General features: G+C 45.2%; 1 protein-coding gene across 1 annotated transcript in view; it reads right to left on the reverse strand.

Annotated features, from left to right (window-relative positions):
* Positions 1–366: 366 nt before the first annotated feature.
* The window catches only part of LOC140200957 (uncharacterized), a 47,634-nt gene continuing 29,252 nt past the window's right edge, over positions 367–18,748 (reverse strand). Inside the window, exon 5 of the mRNA XM_072264601.1 lies at positions 367–696. Within this exon, the coding sequence (XP_072120702.1) occupies positions 367–696 (330 nt within the window). The remainder of the gene's footprint in view (positions 697–18,748) is intronic.

Consider the following 18,748-nt stretch of genomic DNA (forward strand, 5'->3'; position numbering starts at 1 on the left):
GTTTGCTGGACTGTTCCCTTCCCTTCCCCTTCCTTCTGAAGCCTTTGCCTACAACCTTCACCTGATGCCTCACCTGCAACCTCGCCTGCATCCTTGCCTGTTATGCTGTCAGGTTCAACCGCCAGAGCAAGACCAGGGCCTTGCTGTGTCAAAATAAGGAACAGTCTGTCATTGTTTGGAATTGTCTCTTTGGGTCCTCGCCTTCGCTAGGTAGGTCCGGCCGTTTGCCACTACCTTGTGTTGGGAATTGTCTCTTTGTGTCCTGACCTCCGCTGGGTAGGCCCGGCCACTTGCTGCTACCCTGAGTGAAGAACTGTCTCTTTGTGTTCAGTGTTTTGTGCATAGAAAGCGCCCCGGCCCTTGGTCCTATTCCCAAGGAGGGGGCCCTGGCTCTGTGTACTGTGTACGAGTCCCGGCCCTACATCCTGCTCCCAAGGAGGGGTCTTGGCTCTGTGCTCCATGATCCAAGTCCAAGGCTCCGAGGTTCCTGAGTTCCAAGCCCAAAGCTCCTGGGTTCCTGAGTTTCAAGCCCAAGGCTCCGAGGTTCCTGAGTTCCACGCCCAAGGCTCTGAGGTTCCTGAGTTCCAAGCCCAAGGCTCTTAGGTTCCTGAGTTTCAAGCCCAAGGCTCCGAGGTTCCTGAGTTTTAAGCCCAAGGCTCCGAGGTTCCTGAGTTCCAACTCCAAGATCCAGGGTTCCTAGTCCCAACCAAGGCCCAGGTTCTGGGTCCTTGTCCAGGCTCTAGTTCCGGAGTCCTGGGTTCCTAGTCCAGGTTCATTTTTCCTAATTCCTTGTCCGGGTTCCATGTTTCTTGTCCACGTCCTAGCCCAGGCCCTGCATCCTAGTCTCATCCAGGGCCTGCGTCAATGTCCAGTGTCCTTTCTTCCCCACTTCCCTTGTTTTCTTGACACACCAAGTCCTGCTCCTAGTACTTCAGTGTCTGTGTCTTGCATTTGGGTCCGCCACCAACGCCCCCTGGATGACAGAACAGTCCTGTCAAGCATGGACCAAGTGACACGGACACTGTTGTTTTACTCTCGCCATTCTGGCTTCCCTCCTGTTGTCCGCCCTCCCCCAACCACCCGTGTAGTCCATCGTCTGGTGAAGCCTTTTGGGTCACCAGGAGGCTCCCATGGAGGGGTGGATACTGTCATGGTCCGGTCCATGAAGTTTACATTCCAGTTCGCGGCCCGGTCCATAGATCCTTTTCCAGGTTTTCCTGTTTTCTCCCTTGTTCTGTTGGGTGCTTTAATTCAGGCATCTGATTTTCATTTCAGTCTGGCACATAAATCCCTCCGCAAATCAGAGACTGTTTGCTGGATTGTTCCCTTCCCTTCCCCTTTCACCTGAACCCTCGCCTGTAATGCCGTCAGGTTCAACCGCCAGAGCAAGACCGGGGCCTTGCTGTGTCAAGATAAGGAACAGTCTGTCATTGTTTGGAATAGCCTCTTTGTGTCCTCGCCTTCGCTAGGTAGGTCCGTCCATTTGCCGCTTCCTTAAGGTGAGAACTGTCTCTGTTTCCGCGCCTTCGCTACGTAGGTCCGGCCATTTGCCACTACCCTGAGTGGAGAACTGTCTCTGTGCTCAGTGTATTGTGTACAGAAAGAGCCCTGACCCTTGCTCCTTTTCCCAAGGAGGGGATCCTGGCTCTGTGTGTTGTGTACGAGCCCCGGCCCTTGGTCCTTTTCCCAAGGAGGGATCCCGGTTCTGTGTTCCATATTCCTGAGTTCCAAGCCCAAGGCTCTGAGGTTCCTAGTCCCAACCAAGACCCAGGTTCTGAGTCCTTGTCCAGGCTCTAGTTCTGGAGTCCCGTGTCCCCAGTCCAGGATTCTAGATCCTAGTTCCTTGTCCGGGTTCCGTGTTTCTTGTCCATGTCCTAGCCCAGGCCCTGCATCCTAGTCTCATCCAGGGCCTGTGTCAATGTCCAGCGCCCTTTCTTCCCACTTCCCTTGCTTTCTTGACACACCGAGTCCTGTTCCTAGTACTTCAGTATCTGTGTCTTGCATTTGGGTCCACCACCAATGCCCCCCAGATGACACCAAGTTCTTGAAGTATCACTGAGCTTCTTCATTAAACATTGTGGACATGTTTCCACAAGGTAATGAAATCAGGATTACTTCTATCTATGTCACTGATTTGTTTACCTTGTTGCAAATTCTATGAACAGACACAATATCATTATTATTGTCATATTATGTCTTTCTGTATTTTCTTGACTTTGATTATCTTTAAGAACAAGAAATTAACTCAATTCCTAAACAACTGGTAATCAACTGAATAAATCTACAATCAGGATCTACATCTGATCATCACCACGTCACTGTCTGTGACAGGTACCCCAATGGCTGCTCAGTGCTAAAAGCACTCTATTAAATGCAAGTCTTATTTTCACTTTAACGGCAAACATTCCCAGCCTGCCTTATGCAAATATCTTCACCAAATCTTAAGGCTCTAAACATAAACATTTCAATTAAAATCAATTTCAAGGCATACCTGTTAACTTTTATAATCAGCAGTGCAGTTTATCCAAACAAAACACATTGATATCAGAGATCTGAGTATCAGAGTATCTAAGTATCAACACATTGATATCAGAGTAAGCAACATCATTTCCATTGTGTGTAATGAAACACTTACTTGTGCTTAACAGAGCTGTGTGCTTGTCTGTGTCGCAGAATAAACATTAAATTTATTTTTATGTTTTTCAATGCTTGTCATGCAATTTCATTCACTTCAAGCTTATACAACTTGTAGAAAAGATTAGGGAGAACTGGTGGATAGTAAGCATTTAGACCATTGGAAGATCTTTAAACTGCCACAGTTAGACTTGATTAGAACACATTGGATTGGGGTTAATTCAGATATTTGCATTGTTTAACAGAGTAAACAGAGACGGAATAAGCTTGGGTTGTGAAACTGCAAGTGGTAGAATTCCATAGTCATAGGGTTGGACCCTCTTCTCTTCATAACATATATCAAAGACTTAGCTCAAGGGTAACATTTCCAAGATTTAATAATAGCTAATTAACTGTGTGAGATTTACAGAGAATGCAAGGAGAAATCAGCGGAAAAGAGAAGACTGGCTAAATAGACAAGGAGATGACAAATAGAATATCATGTGGAGAAATGTGACATGATCCACTTCAGTAGGAACATCAGAAAAACAGATTTTTGTTATATGTTGAGTGCTTGGATATTCAAGGAATCTGGGTGTCTGTGTACATGTCACTGAAAGCTTAGTAAGCCAATAGGCAGATAAAAAAGACTTGATCAGAAGAAATAAATGTTCATTCATTGATTCCAGGTAAACAGATATTGGTCTTTACACAGATGTTCAGCACACAACATAGCTTAGATGAATAGGGGGAGAGCTGATTGAAATGTATAAAATTCTGAGAGGGCTTCAAAGGGCAGGTGTAAGAGATACTTTGCCTGTAGGAATCATCATCTCAAAGTAAGGCATCATCATTCAGGACTGAGATGCAATGAAATATATGAGGGAACAAGTTATATATTTTGAATTTTCCAATACTGTAAGAACAAGAGGGATTGGGTGCACAAAGCAGGATGTGAAGAGGTTGCAAGGTTATATAAGCAACACACACAAAAAATGCTGCCTGGCCTGCTGCGTTCACCAACATCTTTTGTGTGTGTTGCTTGAATTTCCAGCATCTGCAGATTTCCTCATGTTAAGGTTATATAAACAAGCTCAGTGACAGGGCAAGAAAATGACAAATGGAATACAATGTAAAAAAAATTAAAGCTTATCCATTCTAGTACAATGAATAGAAAAGTGAATTAGTTATTAAATGGAGAGTGATAAGGCAATGTTAACGTTTATAGAGACCAAGGTTTGATGTAGGTGCAAATGGTAGATTAGCATTTACAAGGGAATCTGAATACAGCAATGAACAAGTCGTGTTGTACTTGTAGAATGTCTTGGCAAAAGCACCCAAGAATATAGTGGACCATTTTGACATCTTACCTAAGCAAGTATATAATTGCCATAGACAGAGTGCAATAACGATTTAGGACTGGTAGGGTTTCTAAATGAGAAGATATTGAGTAGATTGGGATTGTACTCTCTCCAACTTCAACAAAACATACAGAAACCTTCAAGAACTTGGCAGAAGAAATGCAAGGAAGGTGTTTTTCCTGGCCGAGAAAACTAGAACTTGAGACAGGCCAGCTAGAACTTACATGAGATACAAGAGAAAATCTGCTGATGATGGAAATCCAAGCAACACACACAAATTGCTGGAAGAACTCAGCAGGCCAGGCAGTTTCCATAGATAAGAGTACTGTTTTTTTTCTGGGCCAAGACCTTTCATCAGAACAGTTCATACCATAAAACCATCAGACATGGGAGCAGAATGAGGCCATTCAGCCCATTGAGTCTGCTTCACCATTCTATCACGGCTGATCAAGGATCCCACTTAACCCCATACACCTGTCTACTCGCCGTATCCTGTGATGCCCTGACTGATCAGGAAGTGATCAACTTCCACCTTAAATATAGGCGCGGACTTGGCCTCCACTGAAGTCTGTGGCACAGCATTACACAGATCTTCTACTGTCTGGCTAAAAAAAATTCCTCCATAACTCTGTTGTAAAGGGTCACCCTGAATCTTGAGGCTGTGCTCCCATCAGAGGAGACATCCGCTCCACATCCACCTTATCTAGTCCTTTCAACATTCTGTAGCTTTCAATGATTTCTTCCCACATTTTTCTAAATTCCAGTGAGTACAGGCCCAAAGCTGCCAAATTCTCCTCACATGTTAAACCCTTGAATCTCATAATCATCGCTGTGAACCTGCTCTGGAATCTCTCCAATGACAACACATCCTTTCTGAGATAAGGGGCCCAAAACTGTAGCCAATAATCTCAGTACAGCCTGATTAGTATCTTGTAAAGCTCAGCATAAGAAGATCTTTCTGTGATCATGATCCATTAGGCTGTAGATGCACATTCTTTGTATTTGTTCAAAACACAGATTGATAGATGTCTGGACATGGAGTCAAGGGATACAGGACAGTGGCGGAAAATAGCGCTGAGGTAGAAAGAAGATCAACCACATTCTGAATGAATGGTGGAGCAGCCAGGATTGCTCGATGGACAACTGCTGCTTCGGTTTGTTATGCTCCTATGACAGCAGCATTTACACTGTTATTGACACCCTAAGCCCATTGTTTTGTGTTGTATATCTGAGCAACACACAAAACATTTCTCTCCACAGAATCTCAGACAATGCACTCTTTGTCCATATCACATTGTACTGTCCTGCCGTTGTCATCCTGCACATTATCCATTCTAGTGGATATACAACAGTGAACAATAAATCAGTATTCATTGTGGTATTTCTTATGTTCTCAGGGGCAAAAGAGGGCCGTTCAGCCCATCGAGACCATATCAACTGCCCAAGATTCCCATCGGATACATCCCCCATATCTCCCCAGAAACTTGGCTCCCGCCATTGTCCTGCCGTTAATTTACACTAGCGACAGTTTATGCTGACCTATTAATCTACTAACCTGTTCTTGCGATCTCAGAGCACCCGGAGGAAGCAAGGAAGGACATATGGTTTCCGCACAGGAGCGCGGGATCGAACCTGCATCTCAGGAGATGTGGGGCAATTACCTAGCCGCTACACCGCTGAGCCGCCATTTCTGACACAGAATCATGTAATATTGAGCTGCTTATCGTCCAAAACCAGGAGATTCAAATTAGTTTTCAAATCATTATGTCGTCCCGGAATCCGCACACGGCAGCAATACCAGCCGCTATCTTCTCTCTGTAGATCATTTATAGTGAGCGACACATCTCCTGCCGCAATTCTACCACCAAGTTTATATCTCTGGGATGTTACAGAAGTTACTCTGTCTCCATTTGTTCTAATCAACCCGTGGCCACAGGCGCTAAAAGGACACTGTCCCCAAACCCCAGCACATCTCACTTTTTACATATGTTCCGACAGAATAGCGGCTACACCACTATGCCGCCATTTCTGACACAGAATCATGTAATATTGAGCTGCTTACCGTCCAAAACCCGGAGATTCAAATTCGTTTTCAGATTATTAAACGGTCCCGGAATCTCCACACGGCAGCAATACCAGCCGCTACCTTATCTCTGTAGATCATTTATAGTGAGCGACACATCTCCTGCCGCAATTCTACCACCAAGTTTATATCTCTGGGATGTTACAGAAGTTACTCTGTCTCCATTTGTTCTAATCAACCCGTGGCCACAGGCGCTAAAAGGACACTGTCCCCAAACCCCAGCACATCTCACTTTTTACATATGTTCCGACAGAATAGCGGCTACACCACTATGCCGCCATTTCTGACACAGAATCATGTAATATTGAGCTGCTTACCGTCCAAAACCCGGAGATTCAAATTCGTTTTCAGATTATTAAACGGTCCCGGAATCTCCACACGGCAGCAATACCAGCCGCTACCTTATCTCTGTAGATCATTTATAGTGAGCGACACATCTCCTGCCGCAATTCTACCACCAAGTTTATATCTCTGGGATGTTACAGAAGTTACTCTGTCTCCATTTGTTCTAATCAGTTCATCTCCACAGTTCATAACACCACACTGTCCCCGGCCCCAGCACATCTCACTTTTTACATATTTTCGGACAGAATAGCGGCACGGCAGTGTGATCGACTGTCCCGTGACTCCTCGCACGTTTGTCCCAGAGACGAAGGCGACTCGACCTGAAACAATCCAGGAAAGAAAGTTACAGATGGCGCTGAATGAGATGATCAGACGGGTGTGTCCACAGTTTAGAAACTTGCCCGAGCAACGGGAATGTGATCCATTTTACCTGCCGGGCGGCATCTGAGGAATATTACGGAAAATTTCTATGTATTCAAGGGGATGTGGATATTATTAGGTATTCCTGACATCCTGAAACACCCACCCCTCAGCTGACCCGGAATACGATGTGGTGATCGCATTGCATTTCTGTAGTTTTGACACAACTGATAGTCATGCGGTAACATTTCAGAGAGCTGTTCAGTCACTGACACAGAAACATGCAGGAAAGGTACGAAGATCCGATTGTGATCTCGAGTATTGAAATCATTGTCCTCTCTTGCCATTTTGGATCTGGGATTCATTTTCCCACTCACATACCTACTGTGCTCCCAAACCTTCACCGCAATGATCAGGGGATATTCCGAGCTTTGGTCTTGTTTCATGGTCCATTCAGATCAGCAATGATCAGTCCTCCAAGTTCACTCACCCCGTCAGTTCACCTCCACCACCACCTCCGCCCCATTAATATCTCGGCTGTACCCTCCTGGGTCCCTCACTCACACACAGACTCCATCTCAATTATTGCATCCAGGAGGTTAAAGCAACAAGACTGAACAAGCTAATTCGATTCCTGCTTTCAGAAACGTACCTAACAGAAGTAACATCATTAACAAATGAGCCACAACGTCAGTAACAGCCATCGCGCCGGACACTATTGATGGGCCTGGTCTAGGTGGGCTGGGTCAGCGTCAATGTCTCACTGAACTGAATGATGGCATGATCTTCCAGATGCTCATCTGCAATCTGTACACGATCACAACTTTAAGCATTCAAAGATCGCAACTGTGTGCAACAGCAAAAAAAAACACAAATAAATCAACTTTTCTGAAGTAATCCTACAAGAGCTTTACGAAAGCACTTCCATATAGCTGACAATTTCAGTGACATTTCTCCCCATATTAACCACATGTTCAGCACTTCAGTCATGGGCATGCAAAACCTCTGTAGAAAGTGCAAATCGTTATTTTGTGAGTCACACAAGGAAGGACAGTGATGCATAATTTACTCATATCAGATCAACACAATAAAGGTTGTGGACAAAATTCATGCTGCTTTCACACCAACCAGCCCTGATCACAAAGTTCATCTGTTCTTCAGCCTTCTGCCTAATTCCCGAAACTCACACTTCAGGACCTCATCCCTCTTCCTGCTTATGTCGTTGGTCCCAAAATGTATCATGACTTCTGGTTGCTTTCCCTTTCGTATCAGGATGTCGTGCACCCGGTCAGAGACATCCCGGACCCTGGCACCCGGGAGGCAACAAACCATGCGGGTGTCCTTCTCATGTCCACAAAATCTCCTGTCTGCTCCCCTGACTGTAGAGTTTCCAATGACGACAGCTCTCCTCTTCTCCGTCCCACCCTTCTGTACCACAGGGTCAGACTCAGTGCCGGAGGCCCTGCCACCATGGCTCACACCTGGTCGGTCGTCCCTGCCAACAGTATCCAGGACGGTAAACTTATTATTCAGGGGAATGGCTACAGGGGTGCTCTGCACTACCTGGCTGCTCACCTTCGCTTTCCCCCCTCTGACTGTCACCCATCGACCTGCTTCCGACAGCCTAGGTGTGTCTACCTCTCTGTAGCTCTCATCTATGACTGCCTCATTCTCCCTTATGAGTCGAAGGTCATCCAGCTGCTGCTCCAGATTCCTTATGCGGTCTTCCAGATCGCCCAGCCGTATGCACTTCTGGCAAATGTGACTCTGCGGGAGAGGGGAGTTCCCCCAAGACTGCTACATCTCATCACCGTCTCAGGAAACATTGTAAAGCTAACTGCAAGCTAGCTTGTCCTCTGCCTCTTCTCGTCGAAGCCTCTTGAGTCAAAGCCTCAAAGCTCCACTCCTTCACTGGCCCACTCACACACTGGCCGTTTTCCAAACAATAGGATCTCCAAGAAAGGAATGCCAAGTGATTCTCACCAAAATGATTGTCCAATGGATTGCAGATACTGTCGATGTGTGCTTGCAGAAAGAGAAAATTACCTTCAAGAGGAAAAGAGGCTGTACTGACCAGAACTTGATGCTGTGTAACATCACAGAACAGTTTACAGAGTGGCAGTGACAACTGTATGTGAATTTTGTGGACTTTGAAAAGCCTTTTGATAGCATTCACAGGGAGAGCCTCTGGCGAACTCTCAGATCATATGGAATCCCTTCCAAAATTGTTTGTTCAGCTTATCCAGAGTTTGTATGCTAATTTCACCTGCACAGTTTGGACTGCAATTTGAGCTTTGAAGTCAAGACGGGAGTCAGGCAAGGCTCTGTGATGTTGGCGATATTATTTACCCTGGTGATTGACTGGGTTATGAGGCAAGCAACGAAAAATAAGCAGAGAAGCATTAGGTGAACAACTATTCTCAACTTTAGAAGATCTTGACTGTGCAGATGACCTTATATTACTATCACATTCATACCAGCACATGGCAGGAGGAAACTCACCACTTGTGTTCCTTTGGTGGACAGGCTGGACTCAGAGTCAGCCAGAGAAAGAGTGAGACTATGACCCTCAATGTAAAGTCTCCTCCTCCTGTCAAGGCATGTGATATGGCTTTGACTTATCCAGCACCGGCAGATTCACCTACCTGAACAGCATCATTTGGCAGGATAGTGGGACCAAGAACGACATCCAGCACTGGCAGACCCAGCAAAGCAAGAAATGCCTTCAGATCAACGAGAAACATATGGAGATCAACCAAGTACAGCATCTACACCAAGGTGAAGCTGTACCAGAACTGTGATCTGTCCACACTCTTCCAGGCAACCCTACCCTGAAGAAGTTTAAATCTTCTCCTCAATGGGAGTTCAGTGAGACCCTCTCTCATTGCCCCCCCCTCTGTGATCTCTGTTGCCCTCAGACTCTTCGAGAATTTACTTCATGGTGTTGTGTATCTGATATGTCATTAATATTTGAGTAATGTCGTACCTATATTGTTTGATTAAGCATTCTTGTTCACTTAAATAATTCATTATGGATTATATGTGAAAGTATGTTAATTGCATACGTCACCACGGTACCACATGATACATTTTTGCCTCGCATGAAGTAAATAAACAGGTATTTCAGACTCCCTGTGTCTTCCTTTGAATTAGTTTCTTGTTACAGAACATAACAGACGGGAGTTCAGTGAAACCCCCTCATGTTGCTTCCCCTCTGTAATCTCCACTGCTGTCAGGCTCTCTGACCACGTATTCACCCAGACTCACTACCACAGCGTCTCCCTCCCCACCCAGCTACATACATTCCCCCTCAGCTGGCTTGTACTCCTTCCTCTCCCACACCTCCTTCCCCCTTCCTTTCAAGTCCTGATGAAGACTCTTAGCTCAAAATATCAACTCTTTATTTCTTTCCATTGATGCTGTCTGACCTGCTGAGTTCCTCCAGCATTTTGTGTATTACTAACTAAATAAATAAATAACACAAATCCCTGGAAAGTGACTTCATAGGTTGTGAAATGCACTCAGGGTTGAGGTGAGTCAGGTAATGCATGCTGGTTCAAGAGTCTGATGGATGAAGGATAATAACTGTCCCTGAACCTGGTGGTCAGTGACTGGGCAGTGTTGGAGTTTAGCAAAATGGTACACAAGCCGATTCAGACCAACGTGTAGGTACAAATGACTGGTTATCCTTGATTAATGAGAGTTTCACTGCAGGAGTAAGGAAGCAAAACTTCAGTTATATGGGGCCTGGACTTGTTCTCTGTTGTAGTTTTGGTTTATTGTCAAAAGAAAGGATTTACTTACCATAGGGAGAGCACAGGGAAGATACTGTTCTAGTGGGTTCTTCTAAGAGGAGAAACTGAGTCGAGTGTGACTGTAATTTCAAACTTAGGAGAACAGGAGAACAGAACAAAAACATTGGAGAAAATGGTAGGGTAGGTGTCGGGAAAGATTATGGAACTTGGGATAGGCCAGCTGAGATATAGATGAGAGGAGCTTTCTGGGGTGGTGCAGAAGCTCAGTTATTGTGTTTGTTCTAATCACAGATTGATAGACATTTGGACATGGAGTCCAGAGATAGGGGGTAGTGCTGGAAAATCGCAGTGAAGAGAACCATCCAGCACATCGAGATTATATCATCTGTCCATATGTTCCTGTTAGATGCACTCCACACTATCTTCATGGAACCTTTCTCCCACAGCTCCCTGTTATTCCCCTGCCATTCATCTACACTAGAGGCAGTTTACAATGTTTTTACAATGCAATAACAATATTTCGGTCAGGATAGAAGTCACTCTTCACCAATGGTGTTGTGTGTCTTGCTGTGAAATATTCACTTCATGTTTCTTCTCGGCTTTCAAATCAAATGTGAATGTTGGACAGAAAGTTAACAGCAATTCAAGTGTATTTGTTGAACCATCACAACCGCTGCTTCACATTTAATTCCAACCATGTTGCCATACACCTAGACTCACCTGTTACGTACCCCGTAACTGGGTTGCCAAACCAGCAGAAATGGATCACTCAGTTGGAGTCTGGATTACTAGAACTAAGAAGGTTTTATTAAAGAAACAAGCAACACAGTACTCTAATCAAAAGGGTAATGAATGCAACAGTTCAGCAATGATAAACATACATGTACACAGAATTAAGATAACAGGATCAATCAAGCTGTATCGTTGTCTAGGGGTAAATGACCAGTTTCAAAGCGACGCAAAGTTCAGTTCAATTTAGTTCAGTTCAGTTCTCAGTAATCGCTGCTGTGGCGATGGACAGTGGGGGGAAGGAGAGAGAGAGCAAAACGAATGAATATTCAAAACGACTTCCACACAGACCTTCGCAGTCAGCTTTCGGGCGAGTCCTTTGTGATGTCATCTGAGGTCACCGACCGTGACCCCTCCGTTTCCAGATACGATCGTTTCTCTGTGGTGAACTCAGCACCCAGGCAAGGGTGGACACACACCAGGTTCCCGCCGACTGTGCCTTTCCACCCTGTGCGTCTATGGCCCGGTACTTCCCACTGACTTGTGAGAGACACACCGCTTCCAGGGTCTTGTTACCTCGAGTGTCGTGTGTCCTGCCTTAGCGAACCTGTCCCTTTTTATCCCCCTGCTGGGGTATCGCCTGTCCATCACTTCAAACAGTTCAGGGTTCAAAGGGTGAGCCGCTCTTGACAGCTCTCCTTCTGTTAAACTCTCCCGTCCCTTCATTAACATCTCCAAGTGCTGCTCCATTGTTTTCCTTATCTCTCTCTCTCCTGAAGACAGGTGGCAGACCAACTGCTGATTCCACTGGTGCCAGCACAGGACAGCTACATCTTAATCTATGTGTATTCTTGTCACACACCCAGCAGACAGTGAGCACCTTGATTCTGTGTGGGTTAGGTTGATTAGGTTGTCAGAATAGCCTCCACATATTGACATGATGACTGTTCCTAAGAAGCATGTCTCTCGCCTTTGTGACAAACTCAGGTGATTAAAACATGCATCCAAGATTCAATCTTCCTCTCTGTACACTACAGCACAGTCACACAATGCGGTTCTTCAGGTCATCTTTAAAGTTACTGTAACCCAGGTTAGTTAGACCCAAAGATGCAATGTTAGAAAGCTTCACTTGTGGAGGGGTGTAAATGAGGTTTACTGAATTCAAAAAAGAAAGAACTTGAAAAAATAGCTATATGAGTACAAGATGTGGCTGACGCAGGCGTAGACAAACGATAGAAACGTGGCAAACTAGAAACTAACTAAAGGTATAAACTGCTAAAAGTTGAATTACTAGTTAATATCTCTACCCTACTTATTGGAACTCCTCAGGGTGAAACTCCGGGAGGAGAGACGATATTGATAAAACATTTATTGAAGTTTTGGCTATAATGAGCACCGGCTCTAGTGAGACAATGTCAGCAGAGAGTAGAGTCCAAGATCTCTACCGTGTGACAGGAAATTAGTTCTGAAAATCATTGACTTGTGGGGGTTTGCCTTATTCTGACTGTCGAAATTTGCTTCCGTTGTGATTAGTTAGTTTAGAAAGAGCAGGATCTTTTCCCATTGGATAACTGCCTGGTGTCCAATTTCAAATATCCTGGGTATATACAATTGCACATGGAAGAGGCTTTCAAGTCAAGTTAAGTCACTTTTTATTGTCATTTCGATTGTAACTACTGGTACAGTACACAGTAAAAACGAGACAACGTTTTTCAGGACCATGGTGCTACATGAAACAATACAAAAACTACACTGAAGTACATAAGACAACACAAACACTACACTAGTCTACAGACCTACCCCGGACTGCATAAAGTGCACAAAACAGTGCAGACATTACAATAAATATTAACAAGACAATAGGCACAGTAGAGGGCAGTAGGTTGGTGTCAGTCCAGGCTCTGGGTATTGAGGAGTCTGATGGCTTGGAGGAAGAAATTGTTACATAGTCTGGTCATCAGAGCCAGAATGCTTCAGTGCCTTTTGCCAGATGGCAGGAGGGAGAAGAGTTTGTATGAGGGGTGCGTGGGGCCCTTCATAATGCTGTTTGCTTTGCGGATGCAGTGTGTAGTATAAATGTCTGTAATGGCGGGAAGAGAGACCCCAATGCTCTTCCCAGCTGACCTCACTATCCGCTGCAGGGTCTTGCGATTCAAGATGGTGCAATTTCCAAACCAGACAGTGATGTAGCTGCTCAGGATGCTCTCAATACAACCTCTGTAGGATGTGGTGAGGATGGTGGGGTGGGAGATGGACTTTTCTCAGCCTTCACAGAAAGTAGAGATGCTGCTGGGCGTTCTTTGCTATGGAGCTGGTATTGAGGGACCAGGTGAGATTCTCCACCAGGTGAACACCAAGGAATTTGGTGCTCTTAACGATCTCTACGGAAGAGTTGTCAATGCTCAGTGGAGAGTGGTTGCTCCATGTCCTCCTGAAGTCAACAACCATCTCTTTTGTTTTGTTCACATTCGGAGACAGGTTGTTGGCTGTGCACCAGTCCGTTAGCTATTGCACCTCCTCTCTGTATGCTGAATCATCGTTCTTGCTGATGAGACCCACCACGGCCATGTCATTGGCGAACTTGATGATGTGATTCGAGCTGTGTGTTGCAGCACTATCGTGGGTCAGCAGAGTGAACAGCAGTGGACTGAGCACACAGCCTTGGGGGGCCCCCGTGCTCAGTGTGATGGTGTTGGAGATGCTGCTTCTGACCCGGACTGACTGAGGTCTCCCAGTCAGGAAGTCTAGGATCCAGTTGCAGAGGGAGGAGTTCAGACCCAGTAGGCTCAGCTTTCCAATCAGTTTCTGAGGCATGATTGTGTTGAATGCTGAAATGAAGTCTATCAACAGCATTCGAACGTACGTGTCTTTTTTGTCCAGGTGGAGGGTGATGGCAATGGCGTTGTCTGTTGAACGATTGGGATGGTACAGGAACTGCAGTGGGCCCAATGAGGCGGGCAGCAGGGTCTTGATGTGCCTCATGACGAGCCTCTCGAAATACTTCATGATGATGGATGTGAGTGCAATGGGACGGTAATCGTTGAGGCAGGACACTGAAGACTTCTTCGGCACGGGGTTGATGGTGGTGGAGTTGAAGCAAGTTCTCTCTTCATCCTTTGTTTAAGGCAAGGATGCACATGACGATTAGGAAGGTATGTTCTGCACGTAATTTTAACTAAGTATGTTTGTTGAGTAGTCAGCTTTATAATATCTGTAACTCGGGGAACATGAATGTTTGGTCAAATTTTTATTATTTGTAAATAACTAATTAATATATCCATTCAAAGTCAGTGTATTTTCTGTCTTACTTTCTGGACTCATATACCTGATATAATATTAAACTTGGCACTGCAAGCAGAGTATGGCTTTTTGAGCAGAAATACATTTCTTTAAGAGGTTATTTAAAAGAGATGACTCTCCATTTGAGAGATGCAGAGACCAGGGTGGACAAATAATAGTGCAGGGTTTGGAAGTCTTGCTAACCTGCTGATGGGTTATGGATGCCAGTAAATCGGTCAGACCAGTTAGATTTCACTGGGGTTGAAATAGGACATCATATTTTTTCTATACTTAAATCATTGGGTTTTCCCAGGAGGAAAGAGAGCCGGCGGGATGCTTTCTGTCTTTTTGCAGCAATAGTAAGGCATCAGCATAAAATAATAGCGAGTCTAAAGAATGAATTGGAAGGTCTCAGTCAGTGTTGTATTATTCTGAGTGAGTCACTATTGGTGGCTCACAGTGGGCTGTGAAGTTAGAAGATATGAATACACAGATAGCCTGCTGGCTAATAAAAGAATTTCAAGAGGGCCTGAAGGGCCAACTGGGAACCTGTACTTTTAAGGCTTGAGCCATGTTGAGATAGGGCGATGATCCTACTGTGGGTCTGGGAGATGGCGATGTCTGGATGGATGATGAAAATGAGGGGGAGAGAGAGTAGAGTGGACCCCTCCGTTTAATCCTCGAAATGATCGCCCTCTCCCTTTTGTGTCCAAAACAGTACAGGCCAGGCCAGTAATTACGAGTTCCAACACCCGCCGTGGGGGTGGGGGCATCAATCTGCAGCTTCTTCCTCTCAAGAAGGGGAGGGGAAGCAGGCTCAGGAATGTGTGGGGGCAGTGTAAAGGACACCTTTGAGACAACAGAGCTCAGACAATACTCTGCTAAGGAATTGGCGAGTTTAAGGACAGGTACAAATTGTTGAGGTAATGGGGTGGGGGGTGAGTACCGGAGTGTTTCTATCTAATACACAGATGGGTGCCTCAGGGAGACAATTGTCCCAACACGCCATCAATAATGTCCTGAGATCACTGCTTGCTTCCCTTGAGCTTAATGCATCACTATGGATTTGGGTTCTGGCAGGAGTTAAACTGAGGTATCTACTCTTACCAAATGGAATTCAAAGCCCCAAGCAGAATGGAGCATGGTAGAGAATGGTGCTAAAGTTCTATGTCAGTAGCCTCTTATCACAGAAATATGATAGTTGGAACCCACCAGAGGACAGTGGAGTAACTTCTGGAATGGTGAGGCACATGGTAATGGAGGCAGTTTTTCCAGTTCAAGGAGTAGCTGTTGGTCATCCTGTAAGTACAGTGATTCAATCATTACAAGGACTAGAGAATGTAGAACAGGGTGCACGTATCCAGGTTAGATAAGCAGATGGGGAGTGGGAGATCTTGCATATTCCATAAAGAAATGTTTTTAGCATTGTTTAAAGCTGAGTTCCAGAGGAGCAGGTAAATGGCGAGTGCAAAGTGGAGGAAGTTCTGTATGGAAAAGCGAAAAAGGGAGAATGTTGAGGGGGAAGGGTCTTTCTTCAAGTTCTCTGCAGATAAGGGTTCTTTTTGTCATCTGCCAGTTTCCTCGCCTTGCATTCAGGGTTCCCTGCTAATGATCACCAGCAGCAGCAGTCCAGGGATGGTTAATATATTCACATCCCATTGTTGTAGGGAGGGGGTGGTTGGTGGATTCACAACCCATTGTGTGTGTGTGTGTGTGTGTGTGTGTGTGTGTGCATGCGTGTGTGTGTGTGTGTGTGTGTGTGTGTGTGTGTGTGTGTGTGTGTTGACTTTGACTTTAAGAGACTCTGGTCCCACCCAGTTGCTTTTTCCTAATCAGTTGTTCTCCAATAAGTGCTACTTCTCTGAATTAACTGTCTGGTTTAAGTTTTTGCAGTTCTATAGGAAGTGTTAAAGAAGATGAGTACAATCCAGATTTTGTGATTTATGTTTTGTGTTTAATCCATTTGTTTCTTGTTTTCTAAACCTGTTACATGTTTATTGTGTTTTAATATGGTAATTAATTTAGGGATGTCTCATTACACACTGGCCATATGAAATGTGAGTTGAAACTTGGTGGGAGTTTGGGTAACTTTATTCCGGATATGAGATGCCCACATTTCCAAGGGAATTGAGCATTTGTAGTTTTATTGTTTTTGGGTTTGTTAAATATCCAGTGACTAATCAGGAGCGAGTGTATTTCTATCTCCCTGCTTTACAGAATGGCAAAGTGGTGATCGTTGATTTGTGGTGGGAGATCCCGTTATACATTCCTGTGATTAGCGTTTGAATTTGAACACTGGACCAATGGGTCAGATTGTTAAATTTGTATGAAAAATCCTTTCAACATTGCAGAAGGATGCCACTGATATCGCTCCCTTCGATGACAAAGAAAAGCCTGTTGGGAGAAATTATCTAGCTTCTCGGGTTTTGGCATTCTGTTTTGGGGGAGCAGAGAGGGAGTAGTCTATCCCAACCACCCTCAACCCACAGAATGGTAACAGGCTTAAGGGACCTGAGCTTTGATAGTCCTGGTGGTGTGTGCGCTTTAAGGGCTGAAATTTCCCTACATACCATTTGTTTAATTGGAATGCCCTGACACTTAATGTGATCTTCCCAGCTGACAGAGTGTGAGTGTGGGTGTTGAGTACAGGTACAACGTGCAAGGTGGATGGCAAGTGTGAGCAGGAACAGTATCCTGGGATGACTGTGTCCATGCCAGATGGTGTTTTGAGGCTGGGCACTTGTTGGAAGCTGAATGGCACTTACTGGATACGCAGTTCCTAGGCCTACCCGTTGTTTCCACAGGGTGGTGCGGTTGATATGTGGTGGGGGATGTATGCCACCCTAGTGCCCGGGATGAACACTTGCCTACGCCGGTTGGTAAGAGGACTATTTCAAAAGAAGGAAGATTTTGAGTAATAGCCTTTCTCTGCATGGTACAGCCAGACTGTCACAGGGACTGATTTTGATGGCCTTGGATTACCTGCTCACAAAGGAAAGTGTCACTTGTACGGTTATTGGTTAAGGATGCTGGATCTACATTTCTGGTGGGTCAGGTAAAATCTCTCACCTGGTTGATCAAATTAAATGGGAGACTAGCTCATTGGCTATTACACTCTAGGGTAGGGCTGGTGGCCTCTTGGAGTAGAGGGAGGCTAGTGGACACTATAGTATACCGGGAGGTGACTGTTGGGTTTACAGTACTGGGTATTGTACTCTCGTGTTTTATGTATAACTTAGTTGGGAGTTCATGAGAGTCATACTAGTCTGAGAGTTGGATCATCACTTTCGCTTCTTCCGTGTCCTGTGCAGTGTGCCTTATTCTAATTGTTGAAAGTTACTTCCATTATGATTAAGCAACACACACAAAATGCTGGTGGAATGCAGCAGGCCAGGCAGCATCTATTGGAAGAAGTACAATTGACGTTTCGGATTGAGACCCTTCGTCAGGACTAACGGAAAAAATATACAGTAAGAGATTTGAAAGTGGGAGGGGAGGGGGAGACCCGAAATGATAGGAGAAGACAGGAGGGGGAGGGATGAAGCCAAGAGCTGGGAAGTTGATTGGCAAAAGGAATACAAGTCTGGAGAAGGGGGAATATCATTGGATGGAAGGCCTTGGAAGAAAGAAAGGGGGATGGGAGCACCAGAGGAAGATGGAGAACAGGCAAGGAGTTATTGTGAGAGGGAAAGAGAGAAAAAAGAAAGATAGATAGATAAATAAATAAACAAATAAATAAATAAAGGATGGGGTAAGAAGGGCAGGTGGGGCATTAACGGAAGTTAGAGAAATCAATGTTCATGCCATCAGGTTGGAGGCTACCTAGATGGAATAGAAAGTGTTGTTCCTCCAACCTGAGTGTGGTTTCATCTCGATAGTAGAGGAGGCCATAGATTAACATATCAGAATAGGAATGGGACATGGGATTAAAACGTGTGGCCACTGAGAGATCCTGTTTTCTCTGGCGGATAGAGCGTATCTGTTCTTCGAAGCGGTCTCCCAATCTGCGTCGGTCTTGCCAATATATAGAAGTCCACACCAGGTGCACCGGACACAGTATATCACACCAGCAGACTCACAGGTGAACTGTCGCATCACCTGGACTGTCTGGGGCCCTGAATGGTGGTGAGGGAGGAAGTGTAAGGGCAGGTGTAGCACTTGTTCCGCTTAGGTGGATAAGTACCAGGAGGGAGATCATTGGGAAGGGATGCGGGGGACGAATG

This window comes from Mobula birostris, chromosome 7 (assembly GCF_030028105.1).
Source record: "Mobula birostris isolate sMobBir1 chromosome 7, sMobBir1.hap1, whole genome shotgun sequence".
NCBI lineage: Eukaryota > Metazoa > Chordata > Chondrichthyes > Myliobatiformes > Myliobatidae > Mobula > Mobula birostris.